The 19,903-nt window shown below is 40.1% G+C and overlaps 1 protein-coding gene across 2 annotated transcripts in view; it reads right to left on the bottom strand.

Annotated features, from left to right (window-relative positions):
• The window catches only part of tanc1b (tetratricopeptide repeat, ankyrin repeat and coiled-coil containing 1b), a 128,387-nt gene that overhangs the window by 48,620 nt on the left and 59,864 nt on the right, over positions 1-19,903 (bottom strand). For both annotated transcript variants that reach the window (XM_066686170.1, XM_066686171.1), the window contains exons 5-7: positions 17,355-17,476; positions 14,279-14,465; positions 7,369-7,677 (exon numbers count right to left, since the gene is read on the bottom strand). In XM_066686170.1, the coding sequence (XP_066542267.1) occupies positions 7,369-7,677; positions 14,279-14,465; positions 17,355-17,476 (618 nt within the window). The remainder of the gene's footprint in view (positions 1-7,368; positions 7,678-14,278; positions 14,466-17,354; positions 17,477-19,903) is intronic.

The following is a 19,903-nucleotide window of genomic DNA, read 5'->3' as shown; positions in this document are numbered from 1 at the left end:
CGGTCTCAAATACTCATCCACACAAAGCCTGTTAGCATAGAGCTTTCAGAAACAGAGACACACTAGCATCCACATACATTTTCAGTTTCACCTCTAGGCTTGATGATATCTGTTTTTGACATTATATATTGTTACATATAATAACACTGCATTAAAACGTAGGGCCCATTCTGTGACTCTGAGCAACAGTGTTAGCAAAAGTGCAAAAGTGCAGGTGTGTGTATCACTGTGGAATTAAGGGTCTTTCTCTTTTCTACAGTTGCCTCTTGGTCTATGTTCAGTCAGGGTAAAGTTGGGTTTAATAAACACTCTCCAACATTATTGTAGAGATGGTTGTAACTAGCAAACCAACTAAACAAAACTAACTAAAATGTTAGGCTGCAATTATTATCCACCAACTCTGTACTGATGATGTGTGTACTTTAGTCACTAACAAGTATTTCCGTTATAATAAAGCACTTCTAATTACTCATTAATATACTTTACAATGTGTGTCAAATTAAAATAAATGCAAAAACAGAAAAATGTTATGAAATGAAGAAATGACACAAAAAACTAAATTAACAGCAATTGCGGTACAGTAATCCCTCGCTACTTCACGGTTCATCTTTCGCAGATTCGCTACTTCGCGGGTTTTTTCAGGGGGCTGTTTATTATTTACATGTATTAGACTAGGCCTGTAGGTGACAAATGTGTTCATGTCCACATCCGAGTGAAATTTACTTACGCTAAATCACAGCTTATGAATTACTCTATTAAAGAAACTGGTAGGATATCACATGTAGTTCCAGCTGAAAAACATAGAATGACTGTTTAATGCAAAGAGTGGGTTGTTAACAGTACAGGGAGGGTTTTAAAAGTCCAAATACTCGTTAAATACATTAAATAAACGTTACGTTAAATACCCAAAAAAAAAAAAAATCTTTCCTCTACTTCGCGGAAATTCGTTTTTCGCAGGTGATCTTGGAACGCATCCCCTGCGGAAAACAAGGGATCACTGTATTTTGTACATTACTATTAAATGCTAATCTCTTATTGCACATATAATATGAAATAACACAAAATAATATATAATAATTGTACATTAACTAATAATGTTATCTTAATATACTGCCTCTGTTTGATTATTTAGTTCAATACTGAAACCTAGCACCCTGCCCTTAATTTTACATTGTTAAAATAATAGTATATTGACCAAAAAGCATGAACACGGTATGAAAAATATGAATAAAATATTTATAGACTTAATACGTTCCCTCAAATTAATGATCCTTTCCCTTAATATAATTATTTGTTCCCTCAATTTAACAATCTGTTCTCTCAATTTAATAATTTGTTGCTATTATTGTTAAATTGAATGAATGACTGATTAAACTGAGTGAAGGAATTAAAATGTTTTCCACCTTAAGACTTTAGGGGCTCTGTATACCTAGGATGTGAGTGATGCTCTAATTTTTACCTTACTGCAGAAATTAAAGATATAAGTTAATTAACTACAGCGACCGTTCAGCATGCTGTTGCTCCTAAATGAGTTCATTTAAAATCTGATTCCATCATTTAGAATAGAATGGTAGGGATCACATCATCATAAGAGTAACCATGACCTAATGGTTAGAGAAGAGGACTTGGGACTAGAAAGCCCTGATTCAATTCCTATGACTGGAAGGAAAATTGGGCGTGAGTGAAGTGAAGGAACAGCCCTGTCCACCCTCAACATTCACAGCTGAAGTGCCATTGAGCAAGACACCTCAACCCCAATGGCTCCCCTGATGCTGGGGATGAGTGCCCACCACTCCTGGTGTGTGTGTGTGTGTGTGTGTGTGCTCACTGACATGAATGGTTTAATGTGGAAGACCATTGTACAATGACAAAGAAATGCACATTTATGTTTACATGCACAACTGGATTAAACAGCAGAGGTGTGAGCATGAAACTAATTTGAAACAAAGTGCGAAACTCAGTGGGATATCAGGACAGCTGTTCAAGGCCATGTGTGTGGAGCTTGTACAGTCTAGTCCAGCACTATCAGAGAAATCTAAGCACCTCATGGACAGCACTGATTATGATGCAAATTCCATACAGCTGGACATAAATAACCAACAGATTATTCATTTATTTTGAATAATGTCTGTTTATCCAATATCTGAATTGTAGCATAAATTATCTCAAATGTCATGCACTGAACTAACAGCTCACACATTCACATTTAGTCACTGGGGGTAGAGATGTATCTTCTTACAGTGTAGTGTACTGAAATTCACCATGATTTCAAACAAACAAAAAAAACCCATCTCTAACAGGAATTAACCTATAACGTTTTGATTTCTAATGGGAACTTTTTTATAAGTTAAATTAGATCAGATAAATTAATATTACTGCAAATATTACTTGTGCTGTGACGTTACGCATTACGTTCTTTCAGCTACTTCACAAAAAAAGGACACAAAATGTCTTTGATAAAAAGCATTGCACCCCTTGTGGCGCAGTACATTAATGAGTGGGCATGTGCAGGGGTTGAACAATGAAAGTGAAACACCTGTTATTTTAGACCACAATAATTTATTAGTATGGTGTAAGGCCTCCTTATGCGGCTTGGGAATGACATATACAAGTCCTGCACAGTGGTCAGAGGGATTTTAAGCCATTCTTCTTGCAGGATAGTGGCCAGGTCACTACGTGATGCTGGTGGAGGAAAACGCTTCCTGACTCGCTCCTCCACAACACCCCAAAGTGTCTCAATAATATTTAGATCTGGTGACTGTGCAGGCCATGGGAGATGTTCAACTTCACTTTCATGTTCATCAAACCAATCTTTCACCAGTCTTGCTGTGTGTATTGGTGCATTGTCATCCTGATACACGGCACCGCCTTCAGGATACAGTGTTTGAACCACATGGTCTTACTGGTGCAATGTGGATTTAATGAAGATAGGACACCAGGCTGCTCCAATTTAGCCCTGAAACCTCCCACACTACAATGACTGGTGTTTCAGTTTCATTGTCTAACCCCTGTATATTTGTCAGTATGTGAGTGAATTTCATGCCAGTTCTAAAAATATTTTCTCCTGTTCTAAGCCAAGACTTTTAATGAGGGAGTCACTTAGATATTGCAACTTAAAATAATATGTAAAATGTACATTAATTACAAATCTATTAAATTAATCACATGGAAGGACATTCACCTCAAAATCTGTCTTTATTCTATGACAGGAAATAATTACGTGCATTTTTTTAGTGCTAACTACATTAAAAAATGATAACCTTTATTTTTTCTTCTCTTCATCTTGCTCTTGGTTTGAGTTTTTGCCTAAATTTAAAATCTTAGCTCTGATAGGTGTGGTTTCACGTTGCATCTCGTGTTGAAAAAAGTTCAAAATTTTAGACTAAAATGCTAAAAAGGCTTGTGTCTAATCTGGTTCATCCACTGTATTGTCTGTCAAGCAGCATCAGAGCAAATGCAACCCCCAAATATTCAGTAATAATTATAATAATAGGTATTATATATTATAAATTTCACCAAGGTTCAAGACACTCTGTACTACAGAAAACAAGAAACTCAAGAAACTAGACTTCTGCAATGCTGTTTTATCTGGTCTTTCAAGAGCTCCATTACACACCTTAAGTGAATCCAGAAGGCTGCGGCCAGGGGTTCTGACTCTCAAGAGGAAGAGAGATCATATTATACCTGCACTCCAATCACTGCACTGCTTACCTGTTCGTTTTAGGACACATTTTAAGGTTCTAATAATGATTTTGAAATGTCTTCATGGTCTTGTTCCTCTTCATCTTAGTGAAATGATTGTTAGATAAGTTCCACTGAGGGCTTTAAGGTCTTTTCACAGTAATCTGCTGGTAGTTCCCAAAGCTAAGCTTAAGATTTGGGAAGCTGCATTCAGCCACTACAGCCCAAAGTTCTGGAATTCTGTTCCTGAGGATCTCCTTCAAAAAAGGAAACACCTTCAAAAAGGTGCTTTTTTAACTTTATTTTAATACTCCATATTTTATTCTATCCTTACCTTTTAATTTAAATCTGTGCTTTACAATATTCTTAATGCATTTTACCTACCTTACATTCTATATTTTAATGTTATCCTAGGCTTTATCACAATTTTGCCAGCATGGATATCCCAAAGACTGATTAACAGCTTAGAGGTAGTTAAGATATAAGTAAGATATTATTAAGTTATGGCTGTTGTTCACTTGATAAAAGCAGTAACGTTAGAGCTTTTCCAAACTCAGGATGATAGAAATAACAAGAGTAATATTTCTCTGAAGTTTTATCAACTCTGGGAGTTTTTAAAATTTGATAGCACTGAGTATTTAAAGAACTGATTGTCAGTTTAGAGGTGCCCTTCCTCACTAAAGATGCAAGAAAATCCCACACTCAAGTAAAATCCTTCTTTTTAATCTTTCTTTAATCTTCTTTCATTTGTTTATTTTCTTGTCTTCGAATAATTTAGAATTTTAATCATGGTTTTCGCTGCACTACTTTGATTGTTACACTGTTTGCACTTCCATATTTTATAATTGATGTTTTAAGAATCTATGTAAAGCTTTGAGCTGCATTTTGTATAAAATATTTGTATATTTCAGAATTGAAATGCCACTTTATCTCCATTTTCAAATGAAGCTCTGTGTGGAGTCAGTAATAAAACTGTCTTTGCCTGCCCTTGCCATCCTCCTCTTCAAGGACACAGTAGTCAACCGTAAAATTAGAGGTGCGATTCCACTGCCTAACTATGACATCATCCTGCCAGGACCTGGGGCGGAGACTCATCGCCACGACGATGAGACTCTGAGGACTTCAGGACAGGACAAGGCAGTTATTTAGATTCAGTGACCTCCGTCTGCCAGAGAGGATTTAAGAGTTAGATTATGTGTGAGAGAAAGAGAGAGAGGCGGGTGTGTAAATTGGTCAATGAGGGCGGTAGAATGTGTGTGTGTGTGTGTGTGTGTGTGTGTGTGTGAGAGGAGAGTGTGTTTGCAGAGTTTGCAGTCCTGAATCAGTGCAGTGGTCTTATGGCTCTATCAAATGGGCAGTAAAGATTAATGCTTTGTTCACTAATGCCAAACAGGGTGTGAAGTGAATGACTGCAACTTACAATATGCACAAATGATTCCGCCATGGGAACAGAAACAAACAAGCACACCAAAAATAACTCTTCAAAGGAGCAATCACTAGTTATCTTTAACATGCCTTATTACTGATATTGCCACATGTCAAGGTTTTTTTAAATAAGCTTTACCAGCACTCTGACTCCACGATTACTACATGACCCAGAAGATCGACAATACTTCAGGACTCAACTAGCCCAGGATTGAAATTGGGTGAACAAGTATCTACATTTTGGGCAGAACAGTGGAGTTCTGGAGTTTGGTGTGTTCTGCCGCTGTCACCATGGGTTTCCTCCCACAGTCCATAAACCAATGTTGGTGGAAACACATGTAGGTGGATTGAATGTGCATATTTCCATAGGTGTGAGTGACTGAGTGAGTTGTGCCCTGCCTTGGGTGTGATCCCGCGTTATTCCAGTGATTCCAGGTAGGCTCAGGACCCTATTTTTTGGCAAGGGAAAATTATGAAGCAGCTTCAGGAAATGAATAAATGAATATCTACATACTAATCTAAGTCTAAATACATTACCGCTGTATACAATATGTATAAAAAAGAAAATATGTGGGTTTATGAGTATAGTACACAGGGTTCTGTCCTATAGCAAATAGGTGTCATACAGAGCAAGTATGGATTAGGCCTTGATGCGTTTAAAGGTCATGACTACTTCCAGTGGCAGATCCATCATGCTCAAGTTCAGCCTTTCGCAGGCCAGACTGTCCAAGCAGGATGAACACACTGCCCATGGGCTTGAAACAACAGTTCCTTCCCAACACAGCGCTACTCATAAGCTGTTTTCTTACTCTGTCCACAGAAGCCAGTATAAGGCTCAGAGGACAAAATGCAAAGAGCCTGCAACTGACCATGGATGGGTAAAAGAATTCACACCCCCATGGTGCATTACTGTCTGTTAGTGAAGAGATCAGGTGTTAATGCAAATGCAAGGCAAAGAGATTTATGGCACCCCTGCCATGTCTCTCCCAAATTTAACTGACCATTTGTGGGTCTCTAATCTTCATACAGAGATCTGCCCTGATGTGGCATCACACATAAATCGTGCACAGCAATGAAATGCATACTGCTCCACATAACCAGTTTGTGGTTTGTGTCTGCACACCTTGTCCACTATTATCGTGTTGTCTGTCTGAACTAGTATGCAATTACAGGAGGCCGGCAAAGTGTTAAGGGCTGAAACACTGCCCGTAGTTCAATAAGGTTTATGTGCAAGCCAAGGGGGGTGCAGTGGCCATAAAACAAGCTATAGGTGCTGCACTCTTGAACTGCACCCCATCCAGTGAGTCATTCTCCTGCCATCACCACTTTCTTCAAACACACCATAACCAGAGGGGTGTCTGAATCGAGAGCCAAGGGGTGTTTCAACCGTCACAGGTTTGACAAAGAGTACGTATTCAACCTGCCAGGGTGGTGAGGATGTCATATGTCAAAGGAGCAAGACAAGGGACAACTACCCTACTCTGAAAACCCTCAATTTGAGTGAGCCAAGAGGAGGCGTGGAGCTTTTTTAGAAGTAGGCCAGTCAATGTAAAGCTTCACCATCACCTATCTGAACAGCACAGTAAGAACAAAGCTGAAATCGTTGAACTGAAGGTCACAGGGCAAAAGCAGGCAGAGTCCTGGACTATCTGGACATCAGGACAATGCACAGATAGAATTCAGGCGTATTAACTTATTAACTAGCTAATGCTAGCCCAGTGTGATGTGTCAGCCATGTTTGGTGATAAATGTTGCTTGAGTGTGAATAGTTAAATTGACTTAGCAAGTTTAGTTGTTTTGTGAGAAAATTTTCAGGTCTTCAAGGGGAAAAAAAAGAATGACTAGGAGAAGAGTTGCACCAGCAGATATTTGAGGGTGGGTACACTGCTGTCAATGGTCTATCAGTCGCCCGCCAGATGTGTTTCCAGTGGTACTTCTATGGTAGGTTGTTAGCACAAGCATCTGTCAATTGATGTGGCAGATATGGGATGTTTGCATTCTACTCTGGGGTGTTAGGCTGTTCAGTGGATTTGAATAAGTAGTAGTGCAAAAAAAAGCAAAACACCATTGTTAGTCTCAGATGTCTTGCAGGACACACATGAGTAAGCATAGCCTACTGAGGCTGGTGGCAATATTCTGCAAGAACTTGGAGAGATAGTTGTGCATATCGTGGATGATGCAAAGCATTCAGTTTATATGTAGACTCACTAAGTGCTTTTTCTAAGTATAATAAGTATTCTAAGTATAAGATTAATCTCTAACCTGCGACTGAGTTGGGTCTGGCCATCATGAGGCTGGACGAGCTGGGTGTTGGGTAATGAATTGGACCCTCAGCATTGGCTCCTGCTGCCTGTGCCCGTGTGGTTGCTCCGATAGGGAACCTGCTGCTGCTTGAGGAGCCCTCTGAAGTAGCCGTGGAAGCTTCTTCCTCTGCCACAGGAGAGCAGGTGTCCGCACGCGTGGCAGCCGGAGATAGTGCATGGTGCCCACTCCCTCTCACACTGCCCTCCTTATTCCACTCAAGACTGGAACCACTGCGGTCATCATTTTCTGAGGAGCTGGTGATGGTGGCTGGACCAGGAAGGAAGAGAGTGTGTTATAAAATATTGCACACGTTAATGTTATGGTACATTGTACTGCTTTTTACAATAAAACAAACCTGCAGAAAATGTCATACCATAATTTATGGACATACTTAAGCCTGTAGAGAAACCTGTTATTCTCTGTATTCATAATATTTTTGCATACAACTGTACCAGTGGTGGATGCTGGTCTTTCAAGGAGGGGAAGCTCAATTTCTACATCATAAAATGTGTCGGTTTATTTATACGTAAAATCTACCCTCCGTTCCTTTTTAAGAAAATGATCTGTGACCCTGTCGTACCAACAATGCGTCTTTTCCAGGGACTTGACTAGTGTCCTCTCAATGGCCAGCAGAGCTAGGCTGCTTAAACGACCTTGGCCCATGTGAAGTGTGTCCGCCTGTACTCCCACGGATCTTTACACCAAAAGATCGCTGATTCGCTCATTTCCCTGTCAATTAAAAAGGCATTCAGCCTCAGACAGATCATCCAATCATCATGCAGAAGCTGAGCGTCCGGGCCAGCCGAGGCCAGCCCACTGCCCCATAGACCCCCAGAGACGCTGAGCATCCGATGGGCCGGACAAAGCCCAGCATTTATCCAATGACTCATCTCGTTTCGCTGCACTTCGCTGCTTCGCTTTTGAACTCTGTGGACGGTTAAAACACTGTGAAACTGCAGGAATGATTGAGAGGAAAGCCGTGTCTTTACCAGTGATAAGAAGCTGATTCTGAACAAAACTTGAGCGCGTTGTAGTGCATATTTATTCAATGACATGTACACACATCAGTATATATTTGATCACTTATTTTTTTACATTTTAGGGGAAGCTGAGCTTCCCTTGCAGTCTTAGAGCAATCGCCACTGAACTGTACTATATAAAGGGTTAGGGTTAGGCATACAGAGGTGACAAATTCAGGTCCAGGTTAGTAAAAATCCTACCTAAAATTTAGTTTCAACTGCCCTGACACCCGACTAGATAATCAGATTTGAGGCTCCCCCCCCCTTAAGGTAACCCTGATCTCTAAATATAAATAAAAAGCATGCTCAAGATTTACAACTAAACTGTGGTGGGGATACTTCGATTTCCTTCGGTGAATTGTAGCACTGATGCTTTACAAGAAAGAAAAGTCCCCAATGAAAACAGAGGAAATCAAGGATATAAATCTGATTTATACCTTAAACCTTAAAAGGCCTTTATCTGCAAAATACAAACAGAACACAGAAATCTGCAATTTAATTGGATTTACCATCTTTGTTAAAAAATTCTGCACGTTTTACTGAGCAAACCTTCACCTTTAACACATTGTGATAAAGGAGGCTAAAAGAATCTTTGAAATCTGTCATTATATGGGGCCTCTCACAATTTTTACATTGGAGGGAGGGCGGTAGAGAGAGAGAGAGAGAGAGAGAGAGAGAGAGAGAGAGAGAGTGTGAGTGAGAGAGAGAGAGAGAGAGAGAGAGAGAGAAAGAGAGAGGGCGGTAGAGAGAGAGTGAGTGAGATAGAGAGAGAGAAAGAGAGAGGGAGGCAGAGAAATAGAGAGAGGGAGAGAGAATGAGTTCTTGTCATGAGAGAGAAAGCAGGAGAGAAAGGGGTGTTATCCTGCATGTCTTATAACTCTTGACGTATGAAGATGATGAAAGTGAGAGGAAAGAGGGGAGGACAGGAAGAACAGATGGGTAGTTGAATCATCATTGAGGTCTTCAGAAGTCATCTAATTTACATTAACAAGAAGGAGAAGCAGAGGCCTTAACCTCATAACCCTTTGACGTTGCAAAGTATAGAAAAAGACAGACAGAGAAAGACAGAGGGATATGGGGTTAGAGTGACAAATAAGAAAAAGATGGACAAATAGATGTTCAAATCACCTCTAATGCCATCATATCTCATCTCCCCCATGTAGAGCAGAAATTACCAACCATAATGAAGGAGTCTGGAGAGAAGTTACTCTTCGACAGCTCTGACCTTAACATCCTCCCCAATCTCAAATGTACCATCTACAATTGGCGCAACGCAAACGAGAACTACACTCTCCTCAAATTCACATTTTAAGCTGATGTCTCCTATTCCTCCTTGAAGACAAACGCAGTATTTACACAGCCTATAACTCAGACCAGGACAGTGGCAAAATGAATCTGGATACCTTTGCTTTATCACGGCTTAGCACTTCCACTTTATGACCTCTCATTAAATGATAGTAATACAGTGTGCGTAAATCTCATAGAAGATTATGGAGCTCACAGCAGAAAGTTTATTAACTTTCATTAGGATTTATGCATCATAAAACACAATGAGGTGAAACTACTATACAACACCATTACATGGCCAAGCCCAGTTTAGTGATGAATGTACTTATTTAAAACAACTATTCCTCATTTACTCAAAAACAAAAAAATCTAATAATAATTAAAAAAAAAAAGTTTTGGACAAAGAAAGAAATGTCTGTTTCCATTATTAGAGTTCAGACAGGTATTTCCTCACATGAAAAAGCAAATCCGATAAATAAAGCAAGTCCCCTGTACTCCCAGGTCCTCATAACACACTGTATAAAAGCTGAAAATAAACACATTTGCCAATGACACCTACGTATATCCTAGAACTTTTGATAGGCTGCACACTGGCCGTCTGCCACACCCGCATGGTTTAGGGATAATATTGATTTCACTTCAGAAACATACGTGTGTACATTAGAAACATGTGGACAAAGTAAAGCCATGTTATTTCATGACATATTTAATTCATGCTAACTACATGGATATCATATTTGTATATATATTTTTCCCCATTTAAAATAATGGAAAAGCAATTAATGTGTTCCAGCCCCCACCCCAAAAGTCACCCTTTTTGCACTGATATATGTTTACAACACTCTCAAATTAGTAAAAAAAATACATGTAGCGTTACTAAAAATAAAAAAGAAATACAGTGGAAACTAAAAAATATGGTGGAGGCGAAAAAATATTCAAATGCCCGGTTCGTATCTTGGAATGTTCATTAGTATAGGCGTTCGTTAGTAGAGGTTCAACTGTACTTGATTTGCTTGTTCATTACATCGATCAGCCATAAACAGCACTGCTGTGTCTGGTCCACTCATTCCAACACAACACAACACAAACATTATATCAGTATCACTGTGAATGATCCATAACCCAAATCATACATGCTGTTATTTGTGATGATCCTGACCATGAAAGAAGAGGGTGAAAGGAGGCAAAATACGCACAGCAGTCCATGGACTAGTCTGTAAACGCAGAAATACAAAGCAGAGAGAATGGTCAGTAAGTGCACAAACAAGGAGTTAGTCATAATGTTATGGCTGATCAGTGTACACTCATCGGCCAGAAAGTGTCGGTTGCAACGATATTTGCAAGGAAGTGTGTCCAATAGCATCATACACATTTTTAATCGGTGATGCATCTGGCCACGGCAGCTGTAGACGAGTGCTGTCCTGCTGGAAAATCGTGGCTGTTAGTTCACTTAATTCACACAATCTTTCATCTTTTCTCTCTCTCTCTCTCTCTCTCTCTCTAGTTCGTATAGATCTCCAAGATCCTTCATGTCACTGGTGCATGTCTTCTATCCAAAGACTGTGCTATGGTAATACCTGTATGTCAGTTATGGCACGGAATACCTAGATAAGACCATCCTGCTTCCAGGGACTCTACGATTCGGCCTCTCTCAAAACCTCACCAATGCTCCAAGTGCATTCAAACTCTTCTCAGAGGCGTACTTCACTTGCCAAAGATGTCAATAACACAAGAGCACAAGTCACAATGGAAAGCAGACAAAAAGAGTTGATCTTGTATAGTCAGTCAGGTACAGAGATAAGGACTGTCCTTTCTTACGTCACATGCACAGCTGTGTGAAACTTGATTCATTCGCATGCCTCACAATGTCAAACCGACCTACCATGTTTAATTCATGTCAGTTGATTCCTTCTGGGTGCTATTAATTTTTGGACGATGAGTGTACATTATGTCATCCGTGAGTGCAAGTACAAAGACAAATTCCTTTTATGTGTAAAAAGAGTTGGCGAAATATTGACTTTGCTTATATTTTAGCTGTGCTTATGCCAATAATGTGATAATTCTATGACAGTGTAGGGGCCAGCAATACAAATTAAAATCTTCATACTAGTACACGTAGTATTACTACAGAGACTGCCACTTCATGTAGTAAGTAAGGCTTTAAACTGAAGTGTTTAGAAGGTTTTTTTGTTTGTTTTGCTTTATTATTCAGACGTCCAGAGCTTAATACCATTCTCCAGATATCGACTGTGAGCTGTGTTATGTGTCAAAACAGACATGCACACAATCTGGCCTATGTGGCAATCCAAAAATAGCAATATTAGATGTTGAAAAGAAGAGACTGTTCCATTCTTCCCTTTTCTGATATAGGAACTTCAGTAATTGCTCATAGTTTCCTCCCTTCTCTGCATCCAAGCCTTTAGCGGCCTTGCTCTCGGGAAGTTCTAGGGAAGTTCAGTTACTGCTTTTTGAGGCTTCACTAGAGTGGTGCTACTGCTAATGCACTAAGAAGCCATAAACCTAACAATGAACCATGCAGCAATTGAATTAAATCAATACTGGTGGTTTTTATTATAATCACTAATGCAGTTCTCATGCTCCTGTCACAAATTAGTGCTTCAGTTCTGATTCTTACATCTGGCAACAGACAAACCACAATGCATTTTTTTTGTCAGCTGTCAGATGTGAAAAGCAGAAAGATTAAAGATAATGTGAAGCTCATTATTCACAGCGCTACAACAGAACTGATGTTCGCCAGTAACTGCAGAGCTAAATTCAGACAACACTGGAACGGTGTTAGGGCTGAGATCTTGGGTTTTAAGTACTCAGTTTAGTTCACCTAAAATATTAATACATTTTTACAACGTTAGGTCTGAGATTTTCAACAGTATGTTTGTACAATTCAGTGCCACAGCTATAGAGAGGTAAAGCAAAGTTTTATATGCTGAAAACGCTTGGTTTTTAATGCTTTCTCCCTCTTACTCTATGTAAACACAGTGAACCCTATACTAACGAACTTTCCAAGATACGAACCGGGCATTTGAATATTTTTCGCCTCCACCAACGAACCACGACTCTAGAAACGAACCCAAGCCTCCTCCGAACCAGCAGCTGGAAATGACCTCTGACCCCAATAGGCGAGTCTCCCAGCGCGCCCAGACTTGAGTGAGCTTTTAAGATTAGCACATTGTAGCTTTAGCAATTTAGCATTAGTGTAAATAGCAGACATCGAAATTCGTGCTAAATTAAGCCGTATCTACGATTCGTCTCCCCACATTCACCCGCCTACTCTCTGTTATTCCACCCACCCCCACCTCCCGTCATACAGCCAGTGCCTGTGTTACTCCTCCAGTCAGTCGTCACGTCTTCAAGGTAGCAATAGTTAATCACTTAAAACTTTTATTTCTTTTTTATTACTGTTACCACTGTATTTCTCTTTTATTTTTAGTAACGCCACATGTATTTTTTTACTAATGTGAGAGTGTTGTAAACATATATCAGTGCAAAAAGGGTGACTTTCGGGGCGGGGGCTGGAACACATTAATTGCTTTTCCATTATTTTAAATGGGGAAAATTGACTCGAGAAACGAACTTTTCTACTTACAAACCAGGTTACGGAACGGATCAAGTTCGTAGGTAGAGGTTCCACTGTATTCAGAAATACATTAACAACTTACTTTTATTTCAGTACTTTTCACTTAATAAACATTTTTACTTCTTTTACTTACTTAGAGATACCACTACTAGAAATTAGTACAAATATCTACAAAAGTATGTAAAGTACAAAGTTGACAGCTGTATAGTAAACAATACATTTCCAATATAATGAAAGCAATGAGATACAGTCAGTATTTGAAGCAAAAGGTGTACCTTAACAGGACAGATCACATCAACAATGTCTAATAAGCACCTGACTTGTATCTCTGATATATGTGGAAAAGTGAGAGCTAATCAAAGGCTTTTGTTCTTCTTTTCTACTCACAAATAATTTATTATGTCTAACTCCACATGTGAATAACAGCTTGTCTCATGATGCATTATCCAGACATTTCAGCAGATGAAGAGGAAAACAACAGAAAAAGAGACACACAGCTATGTCCTCTGATGTCTGGACCACAGAGTTATTCACTTAAAAGGAAAAAAAATGGGAAAACCACAATGAAGAAAAATTAAAAAAGAAAAATCTATAAATATTTTTGAACCAGATCTACTTTCCCACAAAAAGAACTTACAGCTATGGAACAACATCTCAAACCTGCAGCTGTCATGTTACATAATACTTAAAAACGATCTATGTAATGTTTGTCTTCAGGTGTGAAAGCACTCATCTGTAGAGAGTTATGCCAGCAGCAGACTAAACCATTAATACAGAATTACCTCTACAACAGTACTACAGACAGATATCACTGTGGAACACTAGAACCAAGCCAAAGAACATCAATGCCTTCTACGCTGTATGTGTGTGTGTGTAACATGATTTCTGAATAAAACTGATAATGGTAACACATCTGCTGCACTTCTGAGTAGAATAAAATTTTGTGGGTGTGTGTGTGTTTAATTACCTATGATCCCACTGTCCTTGCTTTCTAAAGTGGAGCTGGGGCTGGTGATTGTGCCGCAGGGGCTGCGCTGGCAGGCAGGAGGACGGCTGGTGCTGCTGTTCAGAGTGGAGCAGGGGCTGTCTGTGCACGCAGACGCTGTGCTACTGGTCAATGTGGAGCAAGGACTCACCCCCTGATTCACTGAGCACTACAGAGAAACACACAAATAAAACAGCATCCTCATGTTAAATCAGTATTCAGTTCATTTAACCACGTGTATACCGCTATTATTACTGCCTTTCAGACAACCGTAGGAAAAAAGAGAGAGGACAAAAACAAAAACACTGCCTTTGATTCTTTTTTCCTTAACAAACCTTATTGGTCAGATATGGACCTAACCAAATAATTCATTTTTGCTGCACTTCATTAACTGTAATCACTGCACAAGCCAATATATGTATCATCCATGCTGAGCTGGTCGACCTGTTACAATAAATGCTGCTTCAATGCATAGATTGTCCTGATCTAGTTGTTATATAAAAATAGTGTTGCATAAGCTTCATAATAACATTATGAAGTTAGCACTGCAGTCGTTTCTATTTATTTTTCTCTCCTTTTACTCGATTTTTCTGGAAGTGTTTTTGTTTTTATTTGCAAATACACAGTAGAATGCATATATAACTCAAATGTTCCTATTATTCTGGCCAGACTGCCCCCCCACCCCACCCCAAGGTGGTCCTAGATGCTAAAGCTAATTCTTATTTACGTCTAACCTTTCATAGAAAAGGGGAATTTACAGTCAAATGACTTTAGGATTACAGAGGAATGATGTAGAGAACATGAGTATAAAGCTTAAAACCATAAAACACATTCTGTTCAACAGTTTCCATCTTGAGGTGAGCCCAGAGGGTTCATCCTGAGTTCAGCCTTTTTTTTCCCCAATCTCCAAACAAACCAGAGCGCATCCACTGCTTTAGCAAAATAAATCAGCCTCTCATTAGTCACACAGAGACACGTGTTTGGAGTAAGATCACTCACCACATTATTCATCTACACCAAACCTAGGGCAAACTGCTTTAACTTCAAACCATCTCAAAGCTCTAAAACCGTTTCTCTTCTGTACTCCTCTTCAAATCAGCCAGACGTCTGACTGCGCTTGATCAGTTCACCCTTCCTTCTTTCAAAGCTGACTGAGTAGCAGCTGATTCAAACAGCTTGCTGCAGGAATGACTACCCAGTCAGGCCTAGAATTAGTTCTAGTGATGTTTGAAGTCTATTCAAATGTATTTAATTTAGCATAATTATATCACATGTAGCGGCACGGTGGCGCAGCAGGTAGTGTCGCAGTCACACAGCTCCAGGGGCCTGGAGGTTGTGGGTTCGACTCCCTGTGTCCGCGTGGGTTTCCTCCGGGTGCTCCGGTTTCCTTCCACAGTCCAAAAACACACGTTGGTAGGTGGATTGGCGACTCAAAAGTGTCCGTAGGTGTGAGTGTGTGAGTGAATGTGTGTGTGTCTGTGTTGCCCTGTGAAGGACTGGCGCCCCCTCCAGGGTGTATTCCCGCCTTGCGCCCAATGATTCCAGGTAGGCTCTGGATCCACCGCGACCCTGAACTGGATAAGCGCTTACAGATAATGAATGAATGAATATCACATGTAGATTATGACAAGTTGTCAGACAACATTTTGATGCATATTCACAAGGCAAGGCAAGGCAAGGCAAGTTTATTTATAGAGCACCTTTCATACAGAAGCAATTCAAAGTGCTTTACAGAAAAAGAAATTACATTAAAAGCCAGAGTAAAATCATAAATTCCAATAAGACAATTACATAAAAAGAGTAAAATGATTAAAATGATTAAAACAATTTAAAATGACAATAAATGAAAAGAAATAAAAGAAATAAAATGCCGTTACAGAAAAGTGCAGAATATTTTAAACTGAGCTGTAAGCCTGCTCAAACAAGAGAGTTTTAAGTCTTGATTTAAATGTGTCTAACGTTGGGGCACTTCTAATATTCTCAGACAGCTGGTTCCATTTAAAAGTGGCATAGTAGCTAAATGCTGCCTCTCCATGTTTAGTTTTGACCCGAGGCAGGACTAACTGACTAGTTCCTAAAGATCTGAGATCTCTGCTCGGCTCATATCTCTGTAGCAGATCTGATAAATACGCTGGCAACACCCTGACATCTGAGAGACATGCAGGTAGAGGCAAAATTACTAGCTTTATTTGTTTGTCCAATATACTATCGAGCTTAACAATGTGCATAAGTTTTATAACCTTTGAAAAGTGTCTGCTTATAACTTAATAATAAATTCTATATAATTTCAATAACCACAATTATCAGATCAGCAATTTTCAATGACTCAAAAACACATAACAAGCCTAATTATCTCTGCCAAACACATATACAGAGTCTGCAAGACCCTCACATATTACCCATACTCACACTTAAGTTTGTGATGGGGCAGATCACAGAAGAAACACTGCCCAGCACATGTCAGCGGAGCAGAAATTAACCACACATTACTTTAACCACACAGAGCAAACCATCTACAGCACACACTGCTGCCCAAGCCCTCTATTACACTCAAAACACACACTGTACAAGACTGTAACACGATCCAACCAGGTTCACACACACAAAATAACATACACTGTAAAGGCAAACACACACTCGTACCCTGCACATAACAGGCTGATTAAAGTTAACCTTACACTGAGAATGAAGCCATTCCTCTGATAAAGAACCTGTAATCCAGCTCCAGCACAGAACACACTGTCAAACACACTGATGATACTGTCTCAAACACAACTCTGTCTGTCTCCTACCCTTCTCTCTCTCTCTCTCTCTCTCTCTCTCTCTCGTCTATTTCTTTTCTACTACTCACTCTTTAGAACCCCTTCTCTTACTTCTATATGTATATATTCCCTCGCTTTCTTATCAGCCTCTTTTCCTTAATCCCCCCACCTCCCTTTACCACATCATGCTTCTCTCTCTGTCCCTCCTCTCCCCTCACACACACTCCCTGTCTTTCCCTCTCTCACTCTGTCATGCTCACTCAGGCAGCAACAGCTGTGGAGGGAAAATTAAATACCTTCTTTTCATTCTTGTTGTCCATAGGTATGCGCGTGGAGCCCGGGATGCCTTCGCCCAGCAAGAAGCCTAACCGTGTCATCAACTCCTGAGTGGCGGGGGAGGGGCCAGGACTGACCGGCTCTGAGAGAGAGAGAGAGAGAGAGATGGAAAAGGCAAGGGAGAATGACAGACAGGCAGAAAAAAAGAGAGAGAAAACAGAGAGAAGTGAGAGAGAGAGAAAAAGTTAGCTTCCCACACTAGCAGAATGTGAGAGTGGCACAGTGTTTCACCGTTTGTTCTGCCATGTGTGTCGCAAGTCTCTTGGGGGCTGCACAAGCAAAAAGAAAAAGCGACTGTGCAGTCAGCTGGGGTAACAGGAGTTACTAAACCCAACACACTAGCTCTCACCAGTAAAACCACACACACAGTGGCTAGCGATGAGACACACGAAATACATGCCATTTTGCATACACCAAGCTCATTGAGGATGCAGAGGCAGTGTTGAGGTCTCCAGTGTGAGTGTACTGTTTGTCAGCTCTGCTCTGTTTGCAGCTCAAGCTCTCTAAAAGAGGAAGAGAATATTAATGAGTGGAAAATCAGACCCTCTGTTCAGTCCTACTAGCTGTCACACACTAAGCTTCACTGGTAAAGCCGTTTCACATTTATCATCTCCTATTGCTGAACTTGTTAAGGATTTCTTAAACTATACTTGTGTGAAAATGAACGTCCTTGTGCCACATACTGGGACAGTTTTGGTTGTGCCACTTTTAAAAGAACTGGCATTCGCTGATTCCAGCGATTCCACAGAAAATAATTTTAATTTCCTGCTAAAAATACAAAATACAAGACTATTCAATAAGTGATCCACACATATGGTGGTGCCACCATAGGAGAGCAGCCACATGTGACCAAATCTAAATAATTCTGGCAGACAGGAGAAGTTGCAGCTTTTTTTGGTGGAGATTTAAAAGAGATTCAAAACATACTTACTATGCTAAATCATAAAATGACCAGTACGTGTCAGAGATTAAGGAAACATGCTAAGTTGAAGCACTGGCATCGCTGATAGTAGTGCTACAGTCAGTATGTTCTTGTTTCAGGAGCGTCCATTCTGGAGTAGAACTCAGTTTGTGCTTTGACCTATGATCCCATCCACTGCCCTTCTTTCAGTACTGTTGCCAAACCCCGGGTTGCCAGGTATGACACATAATAGCACGCAAACAGATTGTTCTGAAGCCACTGGTCCATTTTCTCCTGAACAGGTAAGAACTGAGTTATTTTGATGGAAAATATTTGGGACAGATAACTTGATCACAATTTGTGCTGACTATGCCTTCATGCTACAACAAGTTAATGTGAACTGCTATCAGTCACAACAGAGAAGCAGACTGGCCACAGCTGTTTATTACTTCGGCAGCAATAGAGTGACAGAAATACACAACAGTAACAGAAAGTGATTAGTCTGTAGGCTGAATGACATGTAGTATCCAAATCGAGGCATGTTACCTATGATCTGAACACACTGTAAACAGTGAATAAACCATGATTGTTTTCTGACTCTATCCATTTATCTATGGCTTTGGCACTGTCCTTGTTAAATAGACAGCAGCTCTGACATGACACAGCATTATCTTGGCAATGAGCATACATAAATGAGCATACATGGACACAGCGTCTCAAGGAGAACTGAAGGAAGTGTTTGTTTTGTTGTTGAGTTTATATATCAACAGTTTCACATTCAGTTGTTCCTCAAGAATGGTATACAACCCCAGTCCATTAGGTCCAGTAATGAACACAAGGTTGCATGATGAGGAATTCAGAGTGAAATGCCATTATACCCAGCAACAAAACAAACCAGATGGTCTCTTAACATATAAATATATGTATATAAATAAATAAATAAGCTCACTTTAAAGCAAACTTGCTTTCACTCACTCAGGGTTCTGAGCCTACATGGAGCCACTGGGCACAAAGAAGGAAGAGTGTACCAGTCCATTACAGGGCATTGCAGGCTCACCCAATCACTCGCTCAGCCAATCCATGTGCCAACATATGCTTTTGGATGGCGGGAGGAAACCGGAGCCCCTGGGGGGAAATCCACACTCACTGTGACCCCAAGCAGGCACTGAAACCACAACTACAAAACGCTGCCAGCAAAATGACCTGTATGACCACCTTTCCACAGTGAAATTAAATTATACTTGAACACATACAGGGCTTCACTAAAGTATTAACGTACAAGAACCTGTTACACAGTATTCCACCATTACAACTCCACCACAGATGATGTGCAACCAAGTCCGCATCACATGCCCCGCCCCTCCCACCAACACTGCACCCAATAAACTCTGATACACATTATGCCTAAAGAAGTATGCACAAACATACATAATCAATCCCCCCACTGCTCACCTGCAGCCTAATCCACCAGCACCTGGCAGAAAAAAAAGCATTCAGCACTTCAAAGTATCTGCTGCTGATAAATTATTAGTTTGTATAGCTCTACCATACGTATCTTTATATCTGCACTAAGAAATAGCCAATCCCATGCAGAAAGCCAGCCATGTC

This window comes from Hoplias malabaricus, chromosome 12 (genome assembly GCF_029633855.1).
Source record: "Hoplias malabaricus isolate fHopMal1 chromosome 12, fHopMal1.hap1, whole genome shotgun sequence".
NCBI lineage: Eukaryota > Metazoa > Chordata > Actinopteri > Characiformes > Erythrinidae > Hoplias > Hoplias malabaricus.
Note: the sequence above shows the minus strand (reverse complement) of the source record. Positions and strands in the feature narration are given on the sequence as shown.